Raw genomic sequence first — 22500 nt, forward strand, 5'->3', positions numbered from 1 at the left:
AGGCCACGCCTGACAGTGCGCACTGGGAAGCTACGGTGCCTAAATTGTAAGGGCAAAGCTGGAGACTGCGTGCCTTTGTGTCAAGAACAGAGAAAATGAGGTCATTTCTCATTTATCCTCTGTCCTGTTAAGGCCTCGGCATGAAATATTACGCAGGGGATTGCTGTATTCCCAGCATTCTGCTCTGTTCCTATTTTAAGCTCCACAAAAACACCATGTCCGGTTCGGAAAAGCTTCAAAGCTCTTTACTTTGAAGCAGGCTTTTGTCGCATACCTCACTTCTTGTGGCAGCATTTGAAATCCGAGCTATTGCGCATCTATCGCAGAGACAGGAAGGCTGCCATGGGGTTTAGTGTCATTAAGAAAAAAGAACACCCACCTCATCCATCCCTCAAACTTTGACTGGGTAAGACAATTCATTTGTAATTGGAGTTCACGTGGGCCCCAAGGTTCCTTGGTGCCACTGCACCTGCTACAATAGTCTTAACTAAGCCCCTCCTCTCGTACTGTTCAAGCACAGTTTCTTATGGAGCTTTGCTGCAGCCATCCAACTCGCCTTCCTATGCTAAACCCGAGAGCTTGGGGATGCTGTAGGATCGGAAACAACCATTACAACGCAGTCATTACAACGCACTACCTTTACAACGCAGCTTTTACAACGCAACTGCCTTTATATCGAATGCCATTACAACGCATGCCACTACAACGCATGCCACTACAACGCATGCCACAAACAACGCATGCCATTACAATGCATACCATTACAACGCATGCAACTGCCTTTACATCACATTCCATTACAACGCATGCCATTACAACGCATGCCATTACAATGCATAGGATTGCAACTCATGCCATTTCAATGAATTATATGGTAAGTAATGGGGATTTTTTAGTTTTAGGGTGGGTATGGGTTTTGGGGTACATAGGGATAGTATTTTTACCTCAACACTATCCAACACTTACCCTACTGTTGCACTCACTGGAGTGCGAATAGTAATTTTTACCCCTACACTATCCAACACTTACCCCACTGCTGCCCCAAAAGTATTATGCGTTGTAATGGTATGCGGTGTAAATGTATGCGTTGTAATGGTATGCGTTGTAATGGCATGCGTTGTAAAATCATGCATTTTAATGGTAGTTGTGATGTAAAAACCACGTTGTAAAGGCATGCGTTGTAATTGTTTGCGTTGTAACGTCATAAATTCCTGTTTGATGCTTGGAATTCTTAAGTTCGGTGGGAAGGTGGAGGAGAGATCCTTGGGTTTACTGCCAGAGCACCTTTTTAAGGTCATTGGAATTCATTGGACATGAAGGTGAAAGTGCATCCTTCAATATGGGGATCTAACCGTTTCTATTTATGTTTATAAAAGTAATCATATGCTTCGTTTCACATACATAGGTTTGGAAAAACGTAAATTGGTCATGCTAAATGTTTCTATTTGGGATTTGTACTGTGTCCAGAACAGATTAATATTAGTATTTCTGGAAAGTAAATACGTTATTATCAAAACGTCCGCGTTTAAAATGTTCCATCGTAATTTTCCATCGTAATTTAGCTTTCCAGTTTCAAAGGGCATACTTTAAATGGGCAGGTATTGAGGGCCTCATTTACAAACATTTGACACACAGCAGCTCAGCATGCCTTCCTGCTGCCCTGCAGTGTGTCAAAAGAAAAGGGCAGCAATGCACCGTATCCACAAGATACAGCGCATTCTTGTCTTTCTCCCCTACGCTGTTGCACAAACAGCAGCTGTGTGCCAACGCAGACGCCCTTGCATCATGTTGCAAGGGTGCCTGCGTTGCGGGGATAATGGTTTTTGTGCAGGGAGGGACACCTTCCTGCACAAAAACAATAATTGATGGCAGAATGCAGCACGCATAGAAAGAGGAAAAACAAGGAGAAATAATAGTAATTCTCCTCATTGTGCCACTTCTATGCCTTCCCTGGGGAGGCGTAGGATTCTGACGCATTCCCAGGTTTACGATTCCACGTAAATCTGGGAATGCTTCATATTCCATGGGTGTTGCGTGGGAACACCCACAGCAACACCCATGGAACGCCCCTTTCACACAGTGTTCTGTGTGAAAGGGGCACATATTTACAAGACCATGAAAAGCCGTGTAAAGTGCTTTGCGTGGCCTTGTAAATATGCTGCGACACATTGCGCCACCGGAAAATCAAAAAAGTGACGCACTGGCAGCACAAATGTGCCGCTAGGTCCTAGTAAATGAGCATCTACATTTAATTTTATTTTGAAAGGAAGCGTTTCTGCACTTCTTTGCAGCGGTGCAATACCGTAAGTGGGAGACTACCGGCTCTTCCCTGTGATAAACAGGTACTCTTTCATAGTTAGTGCTGATACTTGTAAATCTTTGTTCCAAGCACTATAATTACGGTATGCAGTAATAAACTACTTACAGCAGCCTGTATTTAGGTTTCTGTCTTTCTACTCTGAACATTAACTATTTTGAGTGGGAGTGAGTGGTCTGTTCCCACATGTAGCTGCTTATGTATGTGAATTACTTTGCTCTCGCTTATACTCTAATGCAACAGGAAGGCCTTCAAAAGTGAACAATGGTAGGTACTGGCCAGGAAATTAACTCTTCTCAAAGCCCTTCCCCTTTCAGCATTATTAAACATCAGATGATTTTGAGTGCTTCTCGTCTCTCAATAAAAGAAACACTCCTTCCTCTGGGTTCCCATCAGATTTTAGGTAACTTAGGTTTTATATAGATCGTTTCATATAGACATTTACATCACATGGGAGTAATTAACTTAATTCACACAAGGTGATAAAAAAAAGTGTCTACGTAATTATGTAGGCACACGCATACATGGTGCCAACAAACTGACACAATTGCCTTTTTTACTAACTTAGCCCTGCTGTACATTATTAGGAATGCTGTAAGGCAACAGCTAGAAATCATTGACAAAGCAAATTGGTCCCAAAGGCATGACCTATTGGGTTTGCCAATGCTTGTTAAACAAGGGGAAGGGGGCCCCTGACCCAACAACCAATGAGGCCCTCGGGACCATTTTCTAATGTAGAGGAGGGCAGGGTGTGTGGGACTCCCCTTACGAGCTGCTATCGGCCCCGGTTATCCCATCCCCGGGGGGGCCTGATTCTCTGCAGTTACCCGGTGAGAGCACCCCCGGACACTGTGGTTCCCAGCCCGGAAGGGTGCGGACATACCCTGCCCACACCTCTCCCAGGCAGGGAACAGATGTTTGCTCTTGCTGGAGCGAAGGAAAGGTGCCCGGCTCGCTGCAGCACCCAGCATGGTGCTGGCCGAGGAGCCGGAAGGGTCATGGGGCCTTGGGGCTCCACCCACAGCCCCCAATGAACCCTGAATTGTGGGCATCCCAGGTGTATCCGGGGCACCCGCCTACAACAACAAAAATGGCTGGCTCCCACCAGGAGAGCCAACTGGGGCCCTAGGGCTCCCTCCCAAAAAAAAACAGCTGTAGGTGACTTGGGTGGGCACCGGGGCAGCCACTTAGTAAAAAATAATCAGCTCCCATTGGCACACACAAACTGTGTGGGGTGGAGAGCTGTCTGGGTTAGCAGGGGCACTGGGGCTCCCACTGCTGTCCCCAATGAAAAATAAAGATGTGGATGACCCTGGTGGGCACCGGTACACCCACAAACATTTACAAAACAAAAATGAATAACAAATGAGTTGACAGAGCCACCTATTTATTATTCACTGTTCCAGCAAGGAGCGCCCCATAATGGCCAAGGGCTTTTTTTAAAATAAATATTTATATATAAATGCTTGTAGTTCCCTAAAAGAGACAGGGGCACCACCAAACATTTTTTTTAATGTTTTGGGGGGCTGCAGGAAGTGCTTGACATCAAAGTTTAATGCTTTGTCTTTCATGCTTGGTGCATGAGGTTAAAACGTTGAACCCACATGAAAGTTCAGCTTATTTTGGCTCGAGGGTTGAAGGGGACCTTGAGTTGAACCAGAACCTGGCATCTGGCTCAAGCCTTCAGTGACTCACATGCTTCCATACTTTACCTTGGGTATTCTGTGCCTGAAATAGGCTTAGATGCTGCTACCAGTGTGATACCTGTTTTGTATGTGAGGATATCTTAGCTTGCACTGCTGCTGACTATCTGTGCTGTGAGTGACGGGAACTTACACTGCTGCCAAATGCTGCACATTGTGTGTATGTTTACACACATGCAAGGACTGCTGCTGCAGATGCTGTCCATGTTCTGTGCATGTGAGGGAAGCTGTTTTGGATTCTGGCCTGATCGGTATGTGTTCACTGGTTTTGGGGGAAGCGTGTGTTTTTGTTACATACTGTACCTGTTTTGTGTGTAGAAAGTTTGATGTGGGTGTGGTCAAGCTGGCACTCGTATACCCCAGTGCTGTTCCTTACACTTGTATCAAATCTGAAATGCTTTTTATTCAGTGTATTTAAGGGAAGCGTTAAATGGTTCTACCCTGTGCCAGATTTGTTCCATGTCTTTAAATGAAGCTTGCAGTGGCCCTTCAGTACCATACTTGTTCCATGTTTGTGAAGGAAGCTTGCGCTGTCTGGCCCTGCAGTTCCACACTTGTGCCATGTCCTTGAAGCAAACTTGCACTGGCCCTGCCCTGCCACATTTGTTCTACATCTTTAAAGGGGGCTTGCACTGGCCCTGTAGTGCCACATTTTTTTTATGTCTTTGAATGAAGCTTGCAGTAGCCCTGATTTACCACACTTGTTCCATGTATTTCAGGGAAGACTGTGATACTCTTGACCAGTGCTGTATGTCTTAACGCGTGTAAGTAAAGGACTCGGTACTACCCTGCTCCCTGTGCTTTATTTCTGTGATTTAAGTCTGACCAAAAGACTCTTTTAGCTGTTTTACCAGCCTCGTGCTTTCTAAAAAAGATTACAAAATCTTGCTTAGAGAAAATGGGTTTTGGTAACCTCACTTCATTTATACATCAGTGTAATTCACAAATTGGTTCACCTAATCAGACCAGCATAGGTAAATGCGGCAGTGTATCAGCCCTTTTCTACCAATGGCTTTGTTTCCAATGTTTGGCTCTGCCTAGTAGACAGCTGCAGGTCTTTAGGATCTCAGTTAGTCTGAGTAACACTATTTTGCCTACTTACTTTGTGTTACTCAGCATCCAGAGAAATCTGACCTCTGGAGATTAGTTCATCCCCCAGCAGCTCATCTGCAACTGCAGACTATTGCTAATTGAGTAATGACAGCACCAGCAGCTCGTCTGCCATTCCTACTGGATCACAACTTTGTTATGCAGAGCTCCAGGCATCAAAGCAGCAAGTTTCAAAATCACTACACCATATTATTCAGGTATTTCTTTCTATATATAGCCTATTAATGATCCTAGGGTAATAGAGAGCTGAACATTAGATGAGAGTGATCAATTGTACAAAAGGATTTTGCAAATATTCTGTTACAGATATTTCTCAAACATTTTATAAACATCTGTAAAGCTCGCTGTACTGTGTCACGCTTTCCTGTGTCACACTTGATTGTTATTAGGGTTTGGCGATATGACAGATTTGGAGTAATGTATGATTTGCCATACATGTAAATGGATCCATCAATGTGTAGCCTCTAGACTATCTTTGGGTAAGAGGTTCCCTGAGGGATCCTAGTGGTTACCAGTTCTTTGCATGGCTGTGGGACTTCATGGTATGCAGTTGGTGTTTTCTGTTTCTCCTTGTCTAGCTTTTGGCCTGAGATATTAGTGTTGAAATTCTTGCAGGTTCAGTGACTTGTGTTGGTTACATTATTATTTTCTCATGTATTCCATTGTGGTTTTATAGTAATAAGGCCTTTATATTCTTCTTTTAATGAGCATGCATGAGATCTTTCTTTTCTTTTTTGTACATATTAGTGGTTCCAAAAGCACTAAGTCTGTGCCCATGAGTGTGCAGTTTCTTCTTAATCTTGTCAGTTGATTTGATAGATTTCTCGGGCTATGTAGGTGAAGAGCCTTGTATGTTCTGCAGGCTGTTTTGAGGATGCATCTTGCTTCTATAAGGAAACAGTATTCTGCATGCCCTGTCATTTTTTACTGTTCCAAGATGACAAGGCAGTGAAAAGCTTTACATTTTTATTTTTCTACTGAAGCACATGCACCCCACATTAAGTTGCCATATAATTTTCGTTTGTTTTAAAAAATAAATGTATTTTAGCATATGATTGCTCTACAAAGAAAACATCTGCCTTGTTTTTTGGAAGTCAAGTGAGCCTTTTTTGATGCCAAGACATTTCCCTGCAAAAGTCCACAAAGATCAGACTCATATACTGTGCATTGCTAGTCCAACTGTGGCTGATGGGAGAGTAGATAACCTCAGTTGACATTCAGGGGCCTATTCACAAAGGGCCTCCACACTCAGGCAGAGACCCCTCAGTTGTGACCAGGGCCCCCCACTTTTGGCAGGTGCCCTGCAATGGATAACTGCAGTACGGAGGTCCCGCCATAACTGCGGGGCCTTCGCCACGAGGCCGGAGGCCATTTGTGAATCGGTCCCCCTGACTTCAGTGGAGCTTACTTCAACAGATTTGCATTGCAATAGTAATCGTAAACACCAGATACTCAATGTGTGCCTCATACCACCATTTGTCCCAACTCTGCTCTCTCCTAGTAAGCCATGTACCTGGGTATGAGCAGTGTGCTTGTGTGAGTGCAAGATAGCCACCATGTTTTGTGCGTGCATTTTGAGGGGTGTGCCTGTGTAAATGCAGGATTAACATTGTCTTTTGCGAGTGTAGCGTAAGCAGTCTACAAGTTGAAAGTTGTGCCTGTGTGAGTGCAGAGTGAGGCATATGCCTATCCGAGTGCACTGTAGGGGTGTCCCTATGTGAGAGCGTGAGTGTGAGAGTAGGTTCCCTGCATGTTGTGTTTGTGTGCCTGCATTTTACAATGGCGTTGCCCACTGGCTTTAGTAATGTTTTTTAGGGTTATAGCTTTGACTTGCAGAAATGCAGTGCGGGGAGTGGAAATACAACAGTGTGTGTATGAGAATGGTTGTTAGTTTTGATATGGCAGATGTAGACTTTGTCGAAGGAGTGTCCGGAGCAGCTGACAGACTGAGATGTCACCCTAGTGAGGGGGCCCCATTACTTTGCTTGCACGAGGACCCACGGCAACCTACCTACACCACTGATTTTAAATAGTACTTACCGAAGTACATGGTGCAGCAGAGAGCTTTTTGCCGAGTTCCACTCTTGGACACGTATCCAGATTGCGTGCTCATAATATATAGGTGTGCTGCACTCGTACACGCCAGCTGCTCATGCTTTTATAATCTTGAATACATTGTCTACATTAGGATTTCTCCATTCGTTAATCTGACCCACAGGTGAATTGATAGATTACATTTATGCAGCGCACACTACATTGTGCGCCTCTTGACTCTTATACCTAGAATCATCTTTTGAAAATGTGTCCATGAAGTCAGTTGCATTGTGATGTAATACGGAGTATTTCTCGGTGGGTGGGCGGGGGGAAATGATTCGAATTACTCTGTCCTCTTGCAGACAGTAGTATTTGCATTTCGAGTGATAAAGACAATGTGACTTTTTACAGCTGGGAATACTTCATTAAAACATTTGAACTAATTGGATCTCAAAGTAAATATCTGGATGGCATATGATGCATTTTTATATTGTTTCTACAAGTAATTAGTTTGTGGCTTTCAGTACCACATTAGATCTAAACTGCAGTTATGTCCCATTGGCAATTTCCCCTCCGTCTACCTATAGACTTACTTCTGCATAACTTGGGCAGCTATTTAAGAAAAACATGCGACATTGTATACTAGGCATTAGTTGCGGTTTCTGGGTAAGAGTGGGCAGGACATTATTTTTTATTGGTTTTATAGTAATTTTGTGTCGCAGGTCAACTGGAGAAAGGGCGGTGGGGTGTTGAGTTGTAATGTAGCCCATGTCTCGCCTGAATTGCCATGACTTTTTGAGAAAATATAAATTAATAAAACTTGGATGCTGTTTGACTCGGAAAAAAACCAACATTTTAACTAATTTTATATGTACGTTTCTCACACATGCAAGCTCTAAGATGCTTATTTTCAGACATGAGGTGCCTCTTTCATATGTCACGTTTTCTATGTGTAACAAATCATTTTATGCGCCCATTTTCCTTGTCCTGTCCTCCTTAACACAGCTTTTTCTCACTGTTTGTTTTTAAGGATGTTACGAAAGGGACTCCTGTGCACGTCTTTGGGGAAGAGCACACAGCGCCAATTTCCGAGTGCAGTGTGACTGCAGACAACAAAAGGTGACCTTTTTAATCTATTTTATTTGACAATGAAAAGAAAGGGGAGTATAATCCTGCTTTTATTTGGCTGAAATGTGTTCTGCCTCATCAGCCGATAAACGTCTTCACGTCTGTGCCATGAACTGGTGTGACCCCCGATAGCCAGTGTGGTGTAACACATATTGTGTTCTCTCTATCGGGACAACAAAATGATTCACAACCTACAACAAATGTTAGTTTTTTTCAGCATTAACATTTGACAATGGCGCCTTTTGTGAAAATGTCAAATAAAAAGAGCAGTTTTATCTCCGTGGTGATACCTTTGTCCCCGTCCCTGCCTCTTCCTCTTCCCTGCAAAGCTTCAGTTTTGACTTTCATTTGGGTTTACCAAGCACTGGCAAAGCCAATATGTGTGACTTGTTTTTTGAGCCCTCCTAGAAAAGTAAAAAAACGTGATGCGGGGAAAATACTTTTTTTTTTGTGAAAATGTTACTAGGCAACTTCATTGCGTGCAATATATACAAAACAAAATTTACATATTTTTTAGAATAGAGTACAGAAAATAATAATCCGAGGCTTAGATAACTCACAAATAAATACTACATTTCAATTAATCTGAACAATAACAGAAAAATCAGAAGAGAAAAAAAAAAATCTAAACTAAAACCTGTCTTTCCAAGAGGTGATTGGCATCCAGATTAAAGCACCACGTTGTCTAGCCTTTTTACCTTTGATTGCATAAATTGCCATTTCTTGGTTTGCTATTCCCAAAAAACGAGTTATCCAAACTTGGAAATTAGGAGGATCTATGTCCTTCCATCTGGTAGCCAATATTATTCTGTATACTGCCATGCCCAAAAACAAACATAGCTCTTCCTCCTTACTATGACTCAGAGTATTGTCATACCCTAACAAAAATAAAGTAGGAGACATTTGGACCTTGTGGCCGAAAACCTCTTCCCAAAAGTCTGATATTTTAGTTTTAAACAAAGTCAGTTTACTGCATTCAGAAAACATATGTATTAGATGTGCCGGGCCCATCCCACACCGAGGACATTTATCGTCTGTTCGTTTCCCCCATGAGAACAGTTTTGCCGGTGTGAAATATAGGTTGTATACAGTCTTATAAAATTGTGCTTTAAGAGTTGCTGTTAGAAAGATCTTGTCAGCAAGGGAGAGAATCTTATCCAAATCCACATTTGGATTATTCAATTTAGATGCCCAGCATGATTCTGTTCTTTCCATGTCATCTTGACATTGTTCCATCAACAACCGATATAATATACTTATACTAGGTTTTTTCCCTCCGCGAATAGATTCAAGAATAGAAACAGTCTTCATTGAAATTTGTGAAAACTTCGCGGAAAGAATAGAGTTTATTTGAATATATTTAAAAAGATCGGAAGTCGGGATACTAAATTTAAGCTGAAGGTTGGAGAATCTCGTACTAGGTGGAGCATCTAACAAATCCCCCACTGATAGTAACCCAAGGGCCTCCCATCTTTTAGCAATATCATCATTAATTTGTCTGGAAAAAAGAAAAGAATGCCATAAAGGTGTATATCTATTAATTTTTGAAATATCAAAATGTTTACAAATTTTTTTCCAAACACTCCAAGCATTATCTATAATTTTAAATTTAACCTTCTTAAAATAGGACGGTTCAATTTGTCGTAACAGTAATCCTTTTGCATTCTCACCTACAGCTAACTCGTATATAGAAGGGATACGTATACTAGCTGTGCTATAAGACAGAGGGCTAATATTTAGTAGAGGGAACATCCCTTGGAGAAGGCTAGTCCAGAAATATAAAGTTATATTGGGAAGTCCTAGGCCCCCTCTCTGCTGTGGGAGAGATAGAAATTTTGAGGATCTTCTGATCTTACCGTAGCCCCAGATAAATTTAGAAATTTGTGTTTCCAAGATTTTAATCATCTTATCCTCAGCCAGGATGGGAATTGCGCGAAATAGATACAGGATCTTCAGAAAAATTTTCATTTTGACAAAATTAGTCCTTCCTATAATTGAAAGATTGAGGCTGTTAACCCTCAGTAGCTCCTTTTTAATATTTGCTAGCAAGGGGTCGTAATTAAGTTTGTTAATGTTTTCCATCTGTGAGGATATACAGACACCCAAATATACTGCGTTAGATGTCTTTCGGGGATCATTGAATATGGTGTTTTGGGTACACATGACAACGGTTTTTTCGGTGTTCAAAGAATATCCAGACATATCTCCGAAAGACCGAGTTATTTTCTCAATTTCTTCTAAAGCCTCATAGGGATTAGGTGTCACAATCGCTACATCATCGGCATAGGCCAATACCTTAGTTTCGTAGATGCCTGTTTTAATTGGTGTTATGACCGTATTTGCCAATAGTTTCTCAATCAGAGGATTTATATAAAGGGCGAATAATATTGGGGAACAGGGACAGCCCTGTCTTGTGCCACGTTGGAATTTAAATGGTCTTGATTCTAAGCCCATCGTCAGCACTTTTGCTGTCGGATCTTGATACATTGCTTGTATTTCTTTGATAAGCCCAGGCCCGAAGTTATTAGAGTCCATTATTGCCCAAAGATATCTCCAAGATACTCGGTCAAAGGCCTTCTCGGCATCAAGGAGGATCATGGACATCTGGCCTCCCGTCGCAGCCATGATATCAAATAGTGAAATAACCCTACGGGTATGATCCGTGGTTCCCTTATGAGGGATAAATCCATGTTGCCACGGGGAGACCAGATGTTCAACCACCCTCCTGAGCCGATTGGCCAAGACCTTTGCATAGATTTTTGCATCTGAGTTAATTAGGGAGATAGGGCGATACGATGTAGGATGTATCGGCGCCTTGCCCTTCTTAAGAAATATCATTATATTAGTCTCCCTCCAAGGCACTGGCGTAGTTCCATTCGTCTGTATCCCTATACAAAGATCCAATATATATGGTATGATTACTGATCCCAGAATTTTATACAGGTCTATGGGGATCTTGTCGGGAACAGCAGCCTTACCGGCTGCGAGATCCATTACCGCCACTTGTACCTCCTCAAGGGTGATATCCTTTTCTAATTCTTCTCTACTGCTTGCATCGAGAATATTACTCGCACCCCAAGCACATAATACCTCTTGTAGATTGTCTGCCTCAAGAGAGTCTTCATTTTTATAAAGGTCTTCATAATATCTCTTAAAGACATCTAGTATTTTATCCGGTTCTGTATAAATCATACCATTTGCATGAATGGTGTTGATTTTGTTAAATGACTGTTTTTGGCGGGTACAAAGGGCCAGCTGCTTTCCAACCCACTCCCCGTCTTCGTATAGTTTATTTCGGTTAGTCTGGAAAGTTTCCGCGGCTTTCTGATTAAGCTTGCTAATAATCTCCGTTTTTAAAATTATTAGTTTACGTAATATATCATGGCTATTGTCCCCGTTAATTATAGTGTTTATGTGTTCCTGCTCTGCCTTAGCTAAATCCAACATCTGCTGCTGATTAACCAGGGCTGCCTTTTTCCTCAGTTTGGCTACAAAGCTCATAGTTTCGCCCCTGAGAGCAGCCTTAAAACAATCCCAGACCATGTTCCTTGTTGTACTATACCGGTTACAGTCGAAATATCCCTGTACCCACGTCTTGATGTGTTCAGTATATTCTTTATTTGCCAGAAGTTTTCTGTCAAATGTCCAATTGAATAGAGGCCTATGCAAGTTAGCCAAATTAATGGTTACAATGAGCATATTATGGTCAGAAAGTACCTTAGTGCTTTTATCAATTTCAGCTCCAGGTGCTAGCTCGCTGGCTACCCACATATTATCAATTTGTACGTATTTATTATGTGGAAATGAAAAATACGTGTACCCAGGATCTAGTTGATGTTTAAGAGCCCAGGTATCTATTAAGTCCAAACTTCCTTTAAGTTGAGAGAGCGCCCTATAGGCATTAGGTTTCCTTCCTGTATAGGTGGCCATGTACTGATTATATGGCATTCCTAGATGGTTGAAAGAAATATTAAAATCACCACAAAATATCAATAGCTTAGGCCATGAAGCCAACTCAAGCTCTAATTTTTCAAATACCCGTGGATCATCTAAGTTACGAGCATAGATCGACCAAATTGTGATTCCCGGATCTAGTTCAATAATAGCCCACCTTCCGAACGCATCCACTAGCTTACGTTTGGGTTGTCCCAAAAAGCCTCTAGCAAAAATAGCCACACCTCCAGTTTTCGTAGTCTGGGTAGTGTTTGCTAGCAAGTTGTACCCTGGTATTCTTAATAGGTCCCTGTCCTCCCATGTAATATGGGTCTCCTGAAAGCATATAATATCATAGGGTGTTTGTTTGACTAATTGATAGATACTGGCTCTTTTAGCCCTATCATTTAAACCAGCCACATTCCAAGTACATATCTTTAGCTTCCCCATAACGTCAAGCACTTATTTCTGGAGGTTCGTTCTTCATAATGGTAGAAAGATAGCATATCCTTTATTGCTTTAAAAAACATTGCACGTAAGAAGTTGTCTTTTTTCCCCCTGCATATTCCCCCCTTCCAACCCCCATCCCAGCTCCCACCCCCAAGATCTGTGACCCGCCCCCCACCCCCCACCTCGCACCCTCAGTGAGGCAATTAGACTCAATAAGAGTCTATGTGATGAATGTGCATACTAGAGCCAGTGTTGGAGTTTCGCATTGACATTCACCTTTGGCCCAATGAAATAGAAAATTATAGTATCTATGTTTAAGGAATTCCTAGAGAAAAAAAAAAAAAGGAAAAGGTGACTGAAATGGCTAGCGTGAACTCTTTCCACCCTAAGCTTTTAGAACCTTTTAGAACCTTAAGACTTATTATTACTGTTCTTCCTTCTTTCTTCCCCCCCCCGTTTCTTCCTTTCCCCTCCCTTTCCTTTCTTTTCTCTCCCTTCTCTTCTCCTCTCTTTTTCCCCTTCTTACTTTGTTTCCCCGACAATGGATATGGCCAATAAAGCAAGGAAATTACTTCGATTAGGATGAAATCTTCTAGAAAGGCCAAACTGCACTAATCTAATCTAATCATAAACCATCTAGATATTCCTTGGCCTTAATCTCGGATGTAAAAAATTTGGTTTCCCCCTTATTAATTACTTTAAGGCGAGCAGGGTTATTTAGATAGGCCATCACATTTTTCTCCTGGAAAGGTTTAATCATCTGTCGGAGGCGCCACCTCCTTTCAACCGTAGCATGGCAAAAATCTGGGCGCACAAAGTAGGAGATATTGCCACTAGCACGTTTTGCCTCTGGCCTTACTTTGTCTGAAATAGCCTGCCTCAGGAGAAAATTACCAAAATACACCAGGATTGCTCGAGGATACCCCCCAGGACGTGTAGGTTCTTTTTGATACATAGGGACCCGATGCGCCCGTTGTATTTCGATATCCCAATTCCAAGAGGACAGTTCTGGTAAGGAGTCCCGAAATAGTCTGATCATAAAAGAACGAGCGTCCTCCCCTTCTGAAGTCTCCGGAATTCCCAGCACGCGAAGATTGTTTCTGCGTAAACGATTTTCGAAATCCTCTAGCTTCCATCTGACGTCAGAGAGCTCTACTTCGTGTGCCACCGTTATTTCATGATTAGAAGCTATCACAGTTTCATTGGCCACAATGCGAGACTCTAGCTCAGTCAGCCGATTTCCAAATGTAGTTACTGTTTTGTTTAATCTCCGTACGACCCCTTGTACTTTTCGAAGATTATTCTGAACCTTACGCCCATCCTGTGCTGTCTCTTCTCTATGTGCCGCAATAGCTTGAAGAACAGTCTCAATTACTGTATCTAGTGTCGCCGTTGATCCTGGAGGCATTTCCAAAGAGCTTGAGGAAGCCAATTGAAGAGGAGAAGGAGGGCGCGCAGCGCTAGCTGAGATATGTTCTGTTAGTTGCAGCGTAGGATCTATAGTAGGAGTATAATCCCATAACAAATCAGCTGCCCCATGATGGCCCTTTTTTTTCCTGACTGTTTTCTGGGCTCCATAATCAGCTTCCATATCGCTGCAGGTGGATATAGAGCTCGTCCCAGTTGAGGTTTCATAGTCGTCGGAAAATGAGTAGAAATCGCTAGGTTCTTTTTCTGCGTCTGTTTCTACAATTTTCTTATTAATTGCCCCAGCAACACAGTCCGTTTTATCCTTCCCTGCTTTGTTAATACTTCCAGAGTAGCTCGTTCTTGCCAGGGTGAGCGTGATATCTTGGTTTTGCTCTGTAGGAATGCCTCGTTCAATACTTACATCAATCTCCCCAGGCAGTACTATGGGGACCGCTGCCGAAGATAGCCCACCTACCCCTCTGCCTTTGATTATTATAGAGCTCAGGTTTTGCAGAGTAGGTACATCATAGGCATTTTGAGTCTCTAGTTGCCTGTAAGTGCTTAAATTTGAGTTGCTAGGCGCCTCTAAGACTGCAGTAAGGGGGGGGATCTTGAGGGGGTACGTTAGCATTTGATAAATCTTTGGAGCTAGTATCAACGGCCCCCGCAGCGAGATCCGCATGATCAGCATTGTCAGAGCCTATTGCGCTTGAATCGTTACCTGTGTCTTGAAGTGTATCCGACCTTGTCTCAGAAATCTGAGGTACAGCCTGCATGTTCCCAGGCAGGCTCTGCTTTGATTGACCTGAAAGCACTCCAGACGGGGCCCGGCAGAGGAGGTCAGCCACTGTCGGCACGATCCCGCTTCCCTTCGCCATCGGTGCCGCTCGCTGTTGCCTCGTTTGAGCCTTGGCCCCGGCGGCAGCACTGAGGTCCACGTCTGCTTCCTTTGAGGATCGCCTCCCAGTTGGAGCATCCTCCCGTTGTAGCCGTATTGCCGCAGCCACTGCAGCGGCCCTGGCCCTAGCAGCGGCGGCAGACCCAGCGTTCTTTGGGGGCATTCCTGGGCTTGCCCGTATGTCACTGTACAGGGAGGGCTGTGAGGGCTGTCCTGCAGCAGCTTTAGTCGTTTGATTTCAGACTCCGCTCTTCTCCTTCAGCCCCCCCGCATCCAAGAACTGACTGCGGCAGAAGAGGCGAACCACACATAGACCGATGAGTGTTGCAAATGGCCTTAGGTAAGCTCCTGTGTGCCCAGTTAGTCCGGCATTATGCACTCTGATTGATTGTAGTACCATTGGGGAAAGGTTTTCAGAATGTTCAGTGTCTAGTAATTTAGTGGCTCAATCGATGACTTCTTTGTTTCACATGTAGCGTCGCATATTCCTCTAAGTTATTGCAGCCGTGCACATCTCAGCTCCGCTCAGCTCCAGCACCGGCACCGGCCTCTGCACTGCGGTCAGTCAACCGCCATCTTGCCAACAACCAACATCTATGCGGGGAAAATACAATGTGTGATAATTCAGTGTACTTTTGAAATATAAAATAGATCTTCAAGGATAGTAAGTAATACACTCTACAACAGGTGGACTGATTCACCAAATAGGCAATAGCACAAGGTGGGAGAAAAATGCTCCTCAGTGTGGAGCAATATACATATTCTATGTATATTGTAAAGCATTAGTAACAATAGTGTTTGGAGACAGCATTATTGTCAATCCTGACATAAAAATGGCTCTTCGCTGCCAAACCACTAGACCCTGAGCTATGTTTCAACCTGAAGAGTCGGAAAGTGAAAGTTTAAAAACCAAACAGGTTCTAACCAGTGGAGGATTAACTATCCAGTAGATTGAACACAACACACACCTCAAACCCCTTCTGGAAAGCTTTCACTGAAACAAAGCACATATTTTCTCGCTCAGTAGGCAAACCTAGTAACTGAAGTAGCCCAATCCTCACCCATGCCAATACACCGTGGAGGATAACATACACAGCAGCATATTGTGGCACATTACATAGTCTTGTGTGGAGACCACCCATCTGAGTCACTCTTGTTTTACACTTATTTAATTTACTTGAACCCTTTTTAAGTTATTCTATCTTAAAATAAGTATATCATTGACCTTTAATGAAGTACGGTTCCTTGATGTAGTGCCCCTGATGGAACGCCCCTAGATGTGATTGACTCGATGTGCTCTTCGGGGAGGGTACAAACCTGTGACTTATATTCTGCAAGACATATAGATATGATGAGCAAAGGGAATGTCTATATACCATGACTTGTACACCAAATGCAATGCTTATGACTTCGCAATATATATACACCAGTAAGTAACAATGCATACAAGCACAATATCATTAAATAACAACACATACTTAAACCACTAAATAATGCTACATTCATAGAATATTCTTTCTTAGTGTTTGTGGTAATGTGACATTTAATCTCATCTGTAAGTCTTTTTATGACATTTTTAATTGCATCTGTCACTTCAAGTGATGACTTCATGAGCACAGCATTTGATGTGTGAGTTATGGTTTGTATGTCTGCTGTGCACATTATGGATTGCAGAGTTAACCATAACTCACAAACTTCAGTGTTTTTTTGGAGTTGAATTTATAATCATAACTGAAGTTTTATTTTAACTACATTTTTTAACTACATTTCTAAGGATTGTTTTCTCACATGTTAAGATGTTATAACCTAAGTTAATCATGTTACCTTGTTTTTACAGTAAACAAAAAAAGCATATATATATATATATATATATATATATATCACGGAAACTCCTCCAAAGAAAGAGCAGAGGCCACAGTTGGGGTAAGCAGGGAGGCCACTTTATTCTATCACAAACGGCGAATGCATTTCGGCATCACATATGCCTTCTTCAGCGCCAGGAGTCTTGTGGGGAATATGCAGGTAACAACGTGTATTTGAAATGATAGCCCCTAGATGATTGGTTTAGGTCCGCCCCACCCACTGGTGCATAGTCCTTTGTCACCTTCTGTAGTGCACTGGATACATGTGCACTACAGTTCCCAGAATGCATCAAGAATCCAGGTAGGTAAGGCGGATTAATGGCTTGCTGTTAATGCAGGAATTAACATCACGATGTCGTCTGGCCAAATCCCCTGCATGTTGTGTGAATGGCAATGTCCTCCTGGGTCCCCAGACCGCATCAACCTCCAGGCACAGGTTTCCATTCAGCGGGGGCAGGACCGGGAATCCAGTCGCGCCCAGGGTAGAGTTGAATAACTCCGTCACCGCCCCATTTCTTCCTGGACCCGGGGGTGTGCCTTGGTAATCCAGTACCCTGGAAACAAACAAAGTCCGCCGCAGCAGATGCCAGCGAAGCCAAGGCCAGCTTAAGGATGCGGGTGCCTCTAAAGCGCGCCTCTGGCATGCGCGCGAAAAACATCACGGAAACTCCTCCAAAGAAAGAGCAGAGGCCACAGTTGGGGTAAGCAGGGAGGCCACTTTATTCTATCACAAACGGCGAATGCATTTCGGCATCACATATGCCTTCTTCAGCGCCAGGAGTCTTGTGGGGAATATGCAGGTAACAACGTGTATTTGAAATGATAGCCCCTAGATGATTGGTTTAGGTTCGCCCCACCCACTGGTGCATAGTCCTTTGTCACCTTCTGTAGTGCACTGGATACATGTGCACTACAGTTCCCAGAATGCATCAAGAATCCAGGTAGGTAAGGCGGATTAATGGCTTGCTGTTAATGCAGGAATTAACATCACGATGTCGTCTGGCCAAATCCCCTGCATGTTGTGTGAATGGCAATGTCCTCCTGGGTCCCCAGACCGCATCAACCTCCAGGCACAGGTTTCCATTCAGCGGGGGCAGGACCGGGAATCCAGTCGCGCCCAGGGTAGAGTTGAATAACTCCGTCACCGCCCCATTTCTTCCTGGACCCGGGGGTGTGCCTTGGTAATCCAGTACCCTGGAAACAAACAAAGTCCGCCGCAGCAGATGCCAGCGAAGCCAAGGCCAGCTTAAGGATGCGGGTGCCTCTAAAGCGCGCCTCTGGCATGCGCGCGAAAAACATCACGGAAACTCCTCCAAAGAAAGAGCAGAGGCCACAGTTGGGGTAAGCAGGGAGGCCACTTTATTCTATCACAAACGGCGAATGCATTTCGGCATCACATATGCCTTCTTCAGCGCCAGGAGTCTTGTGGGGAATATGCAGGTAACAACGTGTATTTGAAATGATAGCCCCTAGATGATTGGTTTAGGTCCGCCCCACCCACTGGTGCATAGTCCTTTGTCACCTTCTGTAGTGCACTGGATACATGTGCACTACAGTTCCCAGAATGCATCAAGAATCCAGGTAGGTAAGGCGGATTAATGGCTTGCTGTTAATGCAGGAATTAACATCACGATGTCGTCTGGCCAAATCCCCTGCATGTTGTGTGAATGGCAATGTCCTCCTGGGTCCCCAGACCGCATCAACCTCCAGGCACAGGTTTCCATTCAGCGGGGGCAGGACCGGGAATCCAGTCGCGCCCAGGGTAGAGTTGAATAACTCCGTCACCGCCCCATTTCTTCCTGGACCCGGGGGTGTGCCTTGGTAATCCAGTACCCTGGAAACAAACAAAGTCCGCCGCAGCAGATGCCAGCGAAGCCAAGGCCAGCTTAAGGATGCGGGTGCCTCTAAAGCGCGCCTCTGGCATGCGCGCGAAAAACATCACGGAAACTCCTCCAAAGAAAGAGCAGAGGCCACAGTTGGGGTAAGCAGGGAGGCCACTTTATTCTATCACAAACGGCGAATGCATTTCGGCATCACATATGCCTTCTTCAGCGCCAGGAGTCTTGTGGGGAATATGCAGGTAACAACGTGTATTTGAAATGATAGCCCCTAGATGATTGGTTTAGGTCCGCCCCACCCACTGGTGCATAGATATATATATATATATATATATATATATATATATATATATATATATATATATATATATATATATATATATATATATATATATATATATATATATATATATATATATATATATATATATATATATATATATATATCTCCTACTGGCGGTCGCTAGTAGGTAGTTATAGTTAGGTCTGCTTTTCCATAGAGCATTTTTTGGTTTGCTAATAACTTTGGCCCATTTGATAAATTCTCTCAATACCTTCCCAAAAGAAAGTTCATCCACCTGACTCCTTTCTGGAAAGTTTCGGGGTGATCTGTCCAGATGGGGCCGGAAAAAAAAATGTGGATCCCAAAACGTAAAATATCCATGTATTTTCTATAGATTTCTCTAAGACAGGTTTTAGGAAAAACTGCTGAGCAGAATTACACCAAGTCAGCAGATTGTGCTTTTTGTGGTTTGGTATAAATCCGTTCGGTAGTTTTTGAGCTATTAAGGGTAAACATTAATTGTTTATTTTGGCAGTTGGGCTCGCGAGAGGACTGCGAGCCTCCCGGAAGAGCGCAAAATCAAAAATGGAGCCCTGTCATTAGTCAAGAGGCCCATTTTTCACATGAGTCTTCATGCTCTCTCTGGAGCAAGAGGCTCCTGCGAGTCTTGCAAGCACTCTGATTGGCTGGCTGTTGGAATGTTAGAAATGAAATAGCCACTATTACTGTTTATTGTGAACAATTGGAGGTGTTGTGGAAATGAAATTAAAAAAACTATATAAGGGGGTAGGAGAAAGGCATCGACTGTGAAGAAACTAAATGTATATTGTTTTTAACTAATTTTTATGATCTCACTGGTCTTTCGTCAGAGTGTGAACAATTAAAAGGAGAAGGTGATTTCTCAAAACCCTCTTTTAGGAGGAATGCATCAATGGTCCCTGTTTTTGAGAGGAAGTGTGTAAGAGATTATTAGAAGGTTAATTGTTTTTGGGGAAAAAAATTACGATCTCGCAAGAGTCTTGCGGGATCTTGAAAAGTAGGAAGGAGTAGGTGATGTTTGAATACACTCTGCTATGCACACTTGTTACTGTATGAAGGAGTCTTAGTGGAGATGGTATTTATCGATTCTTCTCTTTATGCTAACTGGTTTGAGAAGAGTTGTGAGTAGAGTTACGGCTCATCCAAACAGCCTTCTACACCAACCCCCTATCATCTGGGATAGAGGTCTGAACGGAGAGCCCTGTCGCTTCCACACCCTACTATGCACATCTATCATTACAGAGAGGAGTCTTAGCAGAGAGGCCAGTCACTCCACAAACCCTACTATGCACACCCATCATCTGAGAGAGAGGTCTGAAAGGAGAATCCAGTCCCTCTCCACACCCTACTACGCACACCCATCATTGCAGAGAGGGCTCACTAGAGAGGCCAGTCTCTCCGCACACCCTACTGCACACACCCATCATCTGTGAGACAGGTCTAAAAGGAGAGCCCAGTCCCCCCCCACACCCTACCCCACACCCTACTACGCACACCCATCATTGCAGAGAGAGGGCTCACTAGAGAGGCCAGTCCCTCCACACACCCTACTACACACACCCATCATCTGAGAGACAGGTCTGAAAGGAGAGCCCAGTCCCACCCCACACCCTACCACACACCCTACTACGCACATCAATAATTACAGAGAGAAATCTCAGCAGAGATGCCGGTCACTCCACACACCCTACTACGCACACCCGTTATCTGAAAGAGTGATCTGAAAGGAAAGGCCAGTTCCCCCACACAAGCTACTATACACACCTGTCATCTGAGAGAGAGGTCTAAAAGGAGAGGACAGTCCTTCCCCACACTCTACTAGACACACCAGTCATCTGAGAGAGAGGTCTGAAAGGAGAGACTAGTCCACCCGCAAACACCCTACTATGCACAACTATCATTATAGAACAAGGTCTCAGCAGAGAGGCCAGTCCCTCCACACACCCTACTATGCAGACCCGTCATCTGAGATCGGTCTAAAATGAGAGGCCAGTCCCTCCCCACACCCTACTACGCGCAGCCATCACCCGGGAGAAAGGTCTGAATAGAGAGGCCGGTCCTTCCCACACCCTAATACGCACATCCATTATTACAGAGAGAGGTCTCAGCAGAGGCCAGTCCCTCTACTCACCCTACTAATCATACCCGTCATTGCCAGAGTACTGGCACCTCAAAAAAAGATTTCTGGTGACATGTCTTGATATCTGAGTTACAATAACTTAGCAAATAAATAATTTCTATTGAATATTTATCTTTTTAATACTCACACACATTTTGCAAACTGTGAACCATATCCTGTTTTGCTACAATAAAAAAAGCATTCTTTTACTAAAATAATGGCAGAACCCAACATATATTTAAAGTAATTCTACCATACAGACACTCACAAAAATATTTATTTTACTATAAAAAGAACCCTAGAAATTCACTTAAAAAACAAAACAAAGGTTAAAGTACAGTTATTGTTTGTTGCAGGGACTCTGCTCATGCACAGAACTATGCGCAGAAAACCAGGATCTCGGTGTATTGTTGTGTACCAAAAAAGCCACCTCAGTGCCAAGAACCCCAATCCAACTAGCAATAGTGTCTCATTCGTTCTCCATACTACAGCGAAGCTATCAATGATTAGACAACCTAGAACATGCGACTTAGTAAACTCTCAGGAATAGTGGGAAACAAGAACACTCTTTCGTTCACACTCATGCTTGTCCACACGTGAGTAATCAGAGACACTGTATAGTTTAAAATGTTTATTTTTAACTAACGTGCCCTAAGGTGCAGTACTCTAGCCAATATGAGCAGCATAATGCATAAGAACAATATAATCAGCATTGTTACAATTCCATAAAGCACAAAAGGGGAAATCATATTATAATGACAGTGGAAACAGGACTATAGCGCCTTTTACCACCCTTCCCGTGCTCATGAGCTAGTTTAGAATAATTATAGAAGACCTCTGGGCTTTGTCAGCGAGACCACATACCTACGAGATCAGATGCAATGAATTACATCCCAGGATCAGCACAGCTCTTCTATGTTGGAAAGGTTTTCTCCAAGTGCCTTCTCATGCATATAATGCCATATTAAAAAGCACCCGAGTTTCAGTTGGGCCGCTGTGCTTCATGTAATGTCTATGTGCATGGGACTGACCAAAGTGAATCAGCAGCATACATTGTTATTCGACCTTGAACACCCTGTGCAGACAGAGAGCACGGTGCCCAGCTAGATATGTGAAAGGTGGACAGTTCTCATGTGAAGCAGCGCCAGCAAAGTATTTCACGAGAACAGAGCCATCTAGTGTTGTGTGCAAAAGCGGCAGAATGGCAGCCAAGCATATACTACTTATGCTAACTTAGCAATGTCTGCAGTTAACCCCATTTCCTCACTACACCCTCGCCTTGGCCAGGCCAATGGACATTGGACTCAAGAGAACACAGAGTTCAAATCAGAGTGAGCAAGAATTAAGAGCAGTAGTCAATTTTTGGGCAAAGAGTC

The 22500-nt window shown here is 43.4% G+C and overlaps 1 protein-coding gene across 2 annotated transcripts in view; it reads left to right on the top strand.

The window, feature by feature from the left end:
- The window catches only part of WDR88 (WD repeat domain 88), a 346429-nt gene that overhangs the window by 138387 nt on the left and 185542 nt on the right, over nt 1-22500 (top strand). For both annotated transcript variants that reach the window (XM_085640073.1, XM_085640072.1), the window contains exon 3: nt 8195-8283. In XM_085640073.1, coding sequence (XP_085496199.1) covers nt 8195-8283 — 89 coding nt within the window. The remainder of the gene's footprint in view (nt 1-8194; nt 8284-22500) is intronic.

Source organism: Triturus cristatus, chromosome 12 (assembly GCF_964204655.1).
Source record: "Triturus cristatus chromosome 12, aTriCri1.1, whole genome shotgun sequence".
Taxonomy (NCBI): domain Eukaryota; kingdom Metazoa; phylum Chordata; class Amphibia; order Caudata; family Salamandridae; genus Triturus; species Triturus cristatus.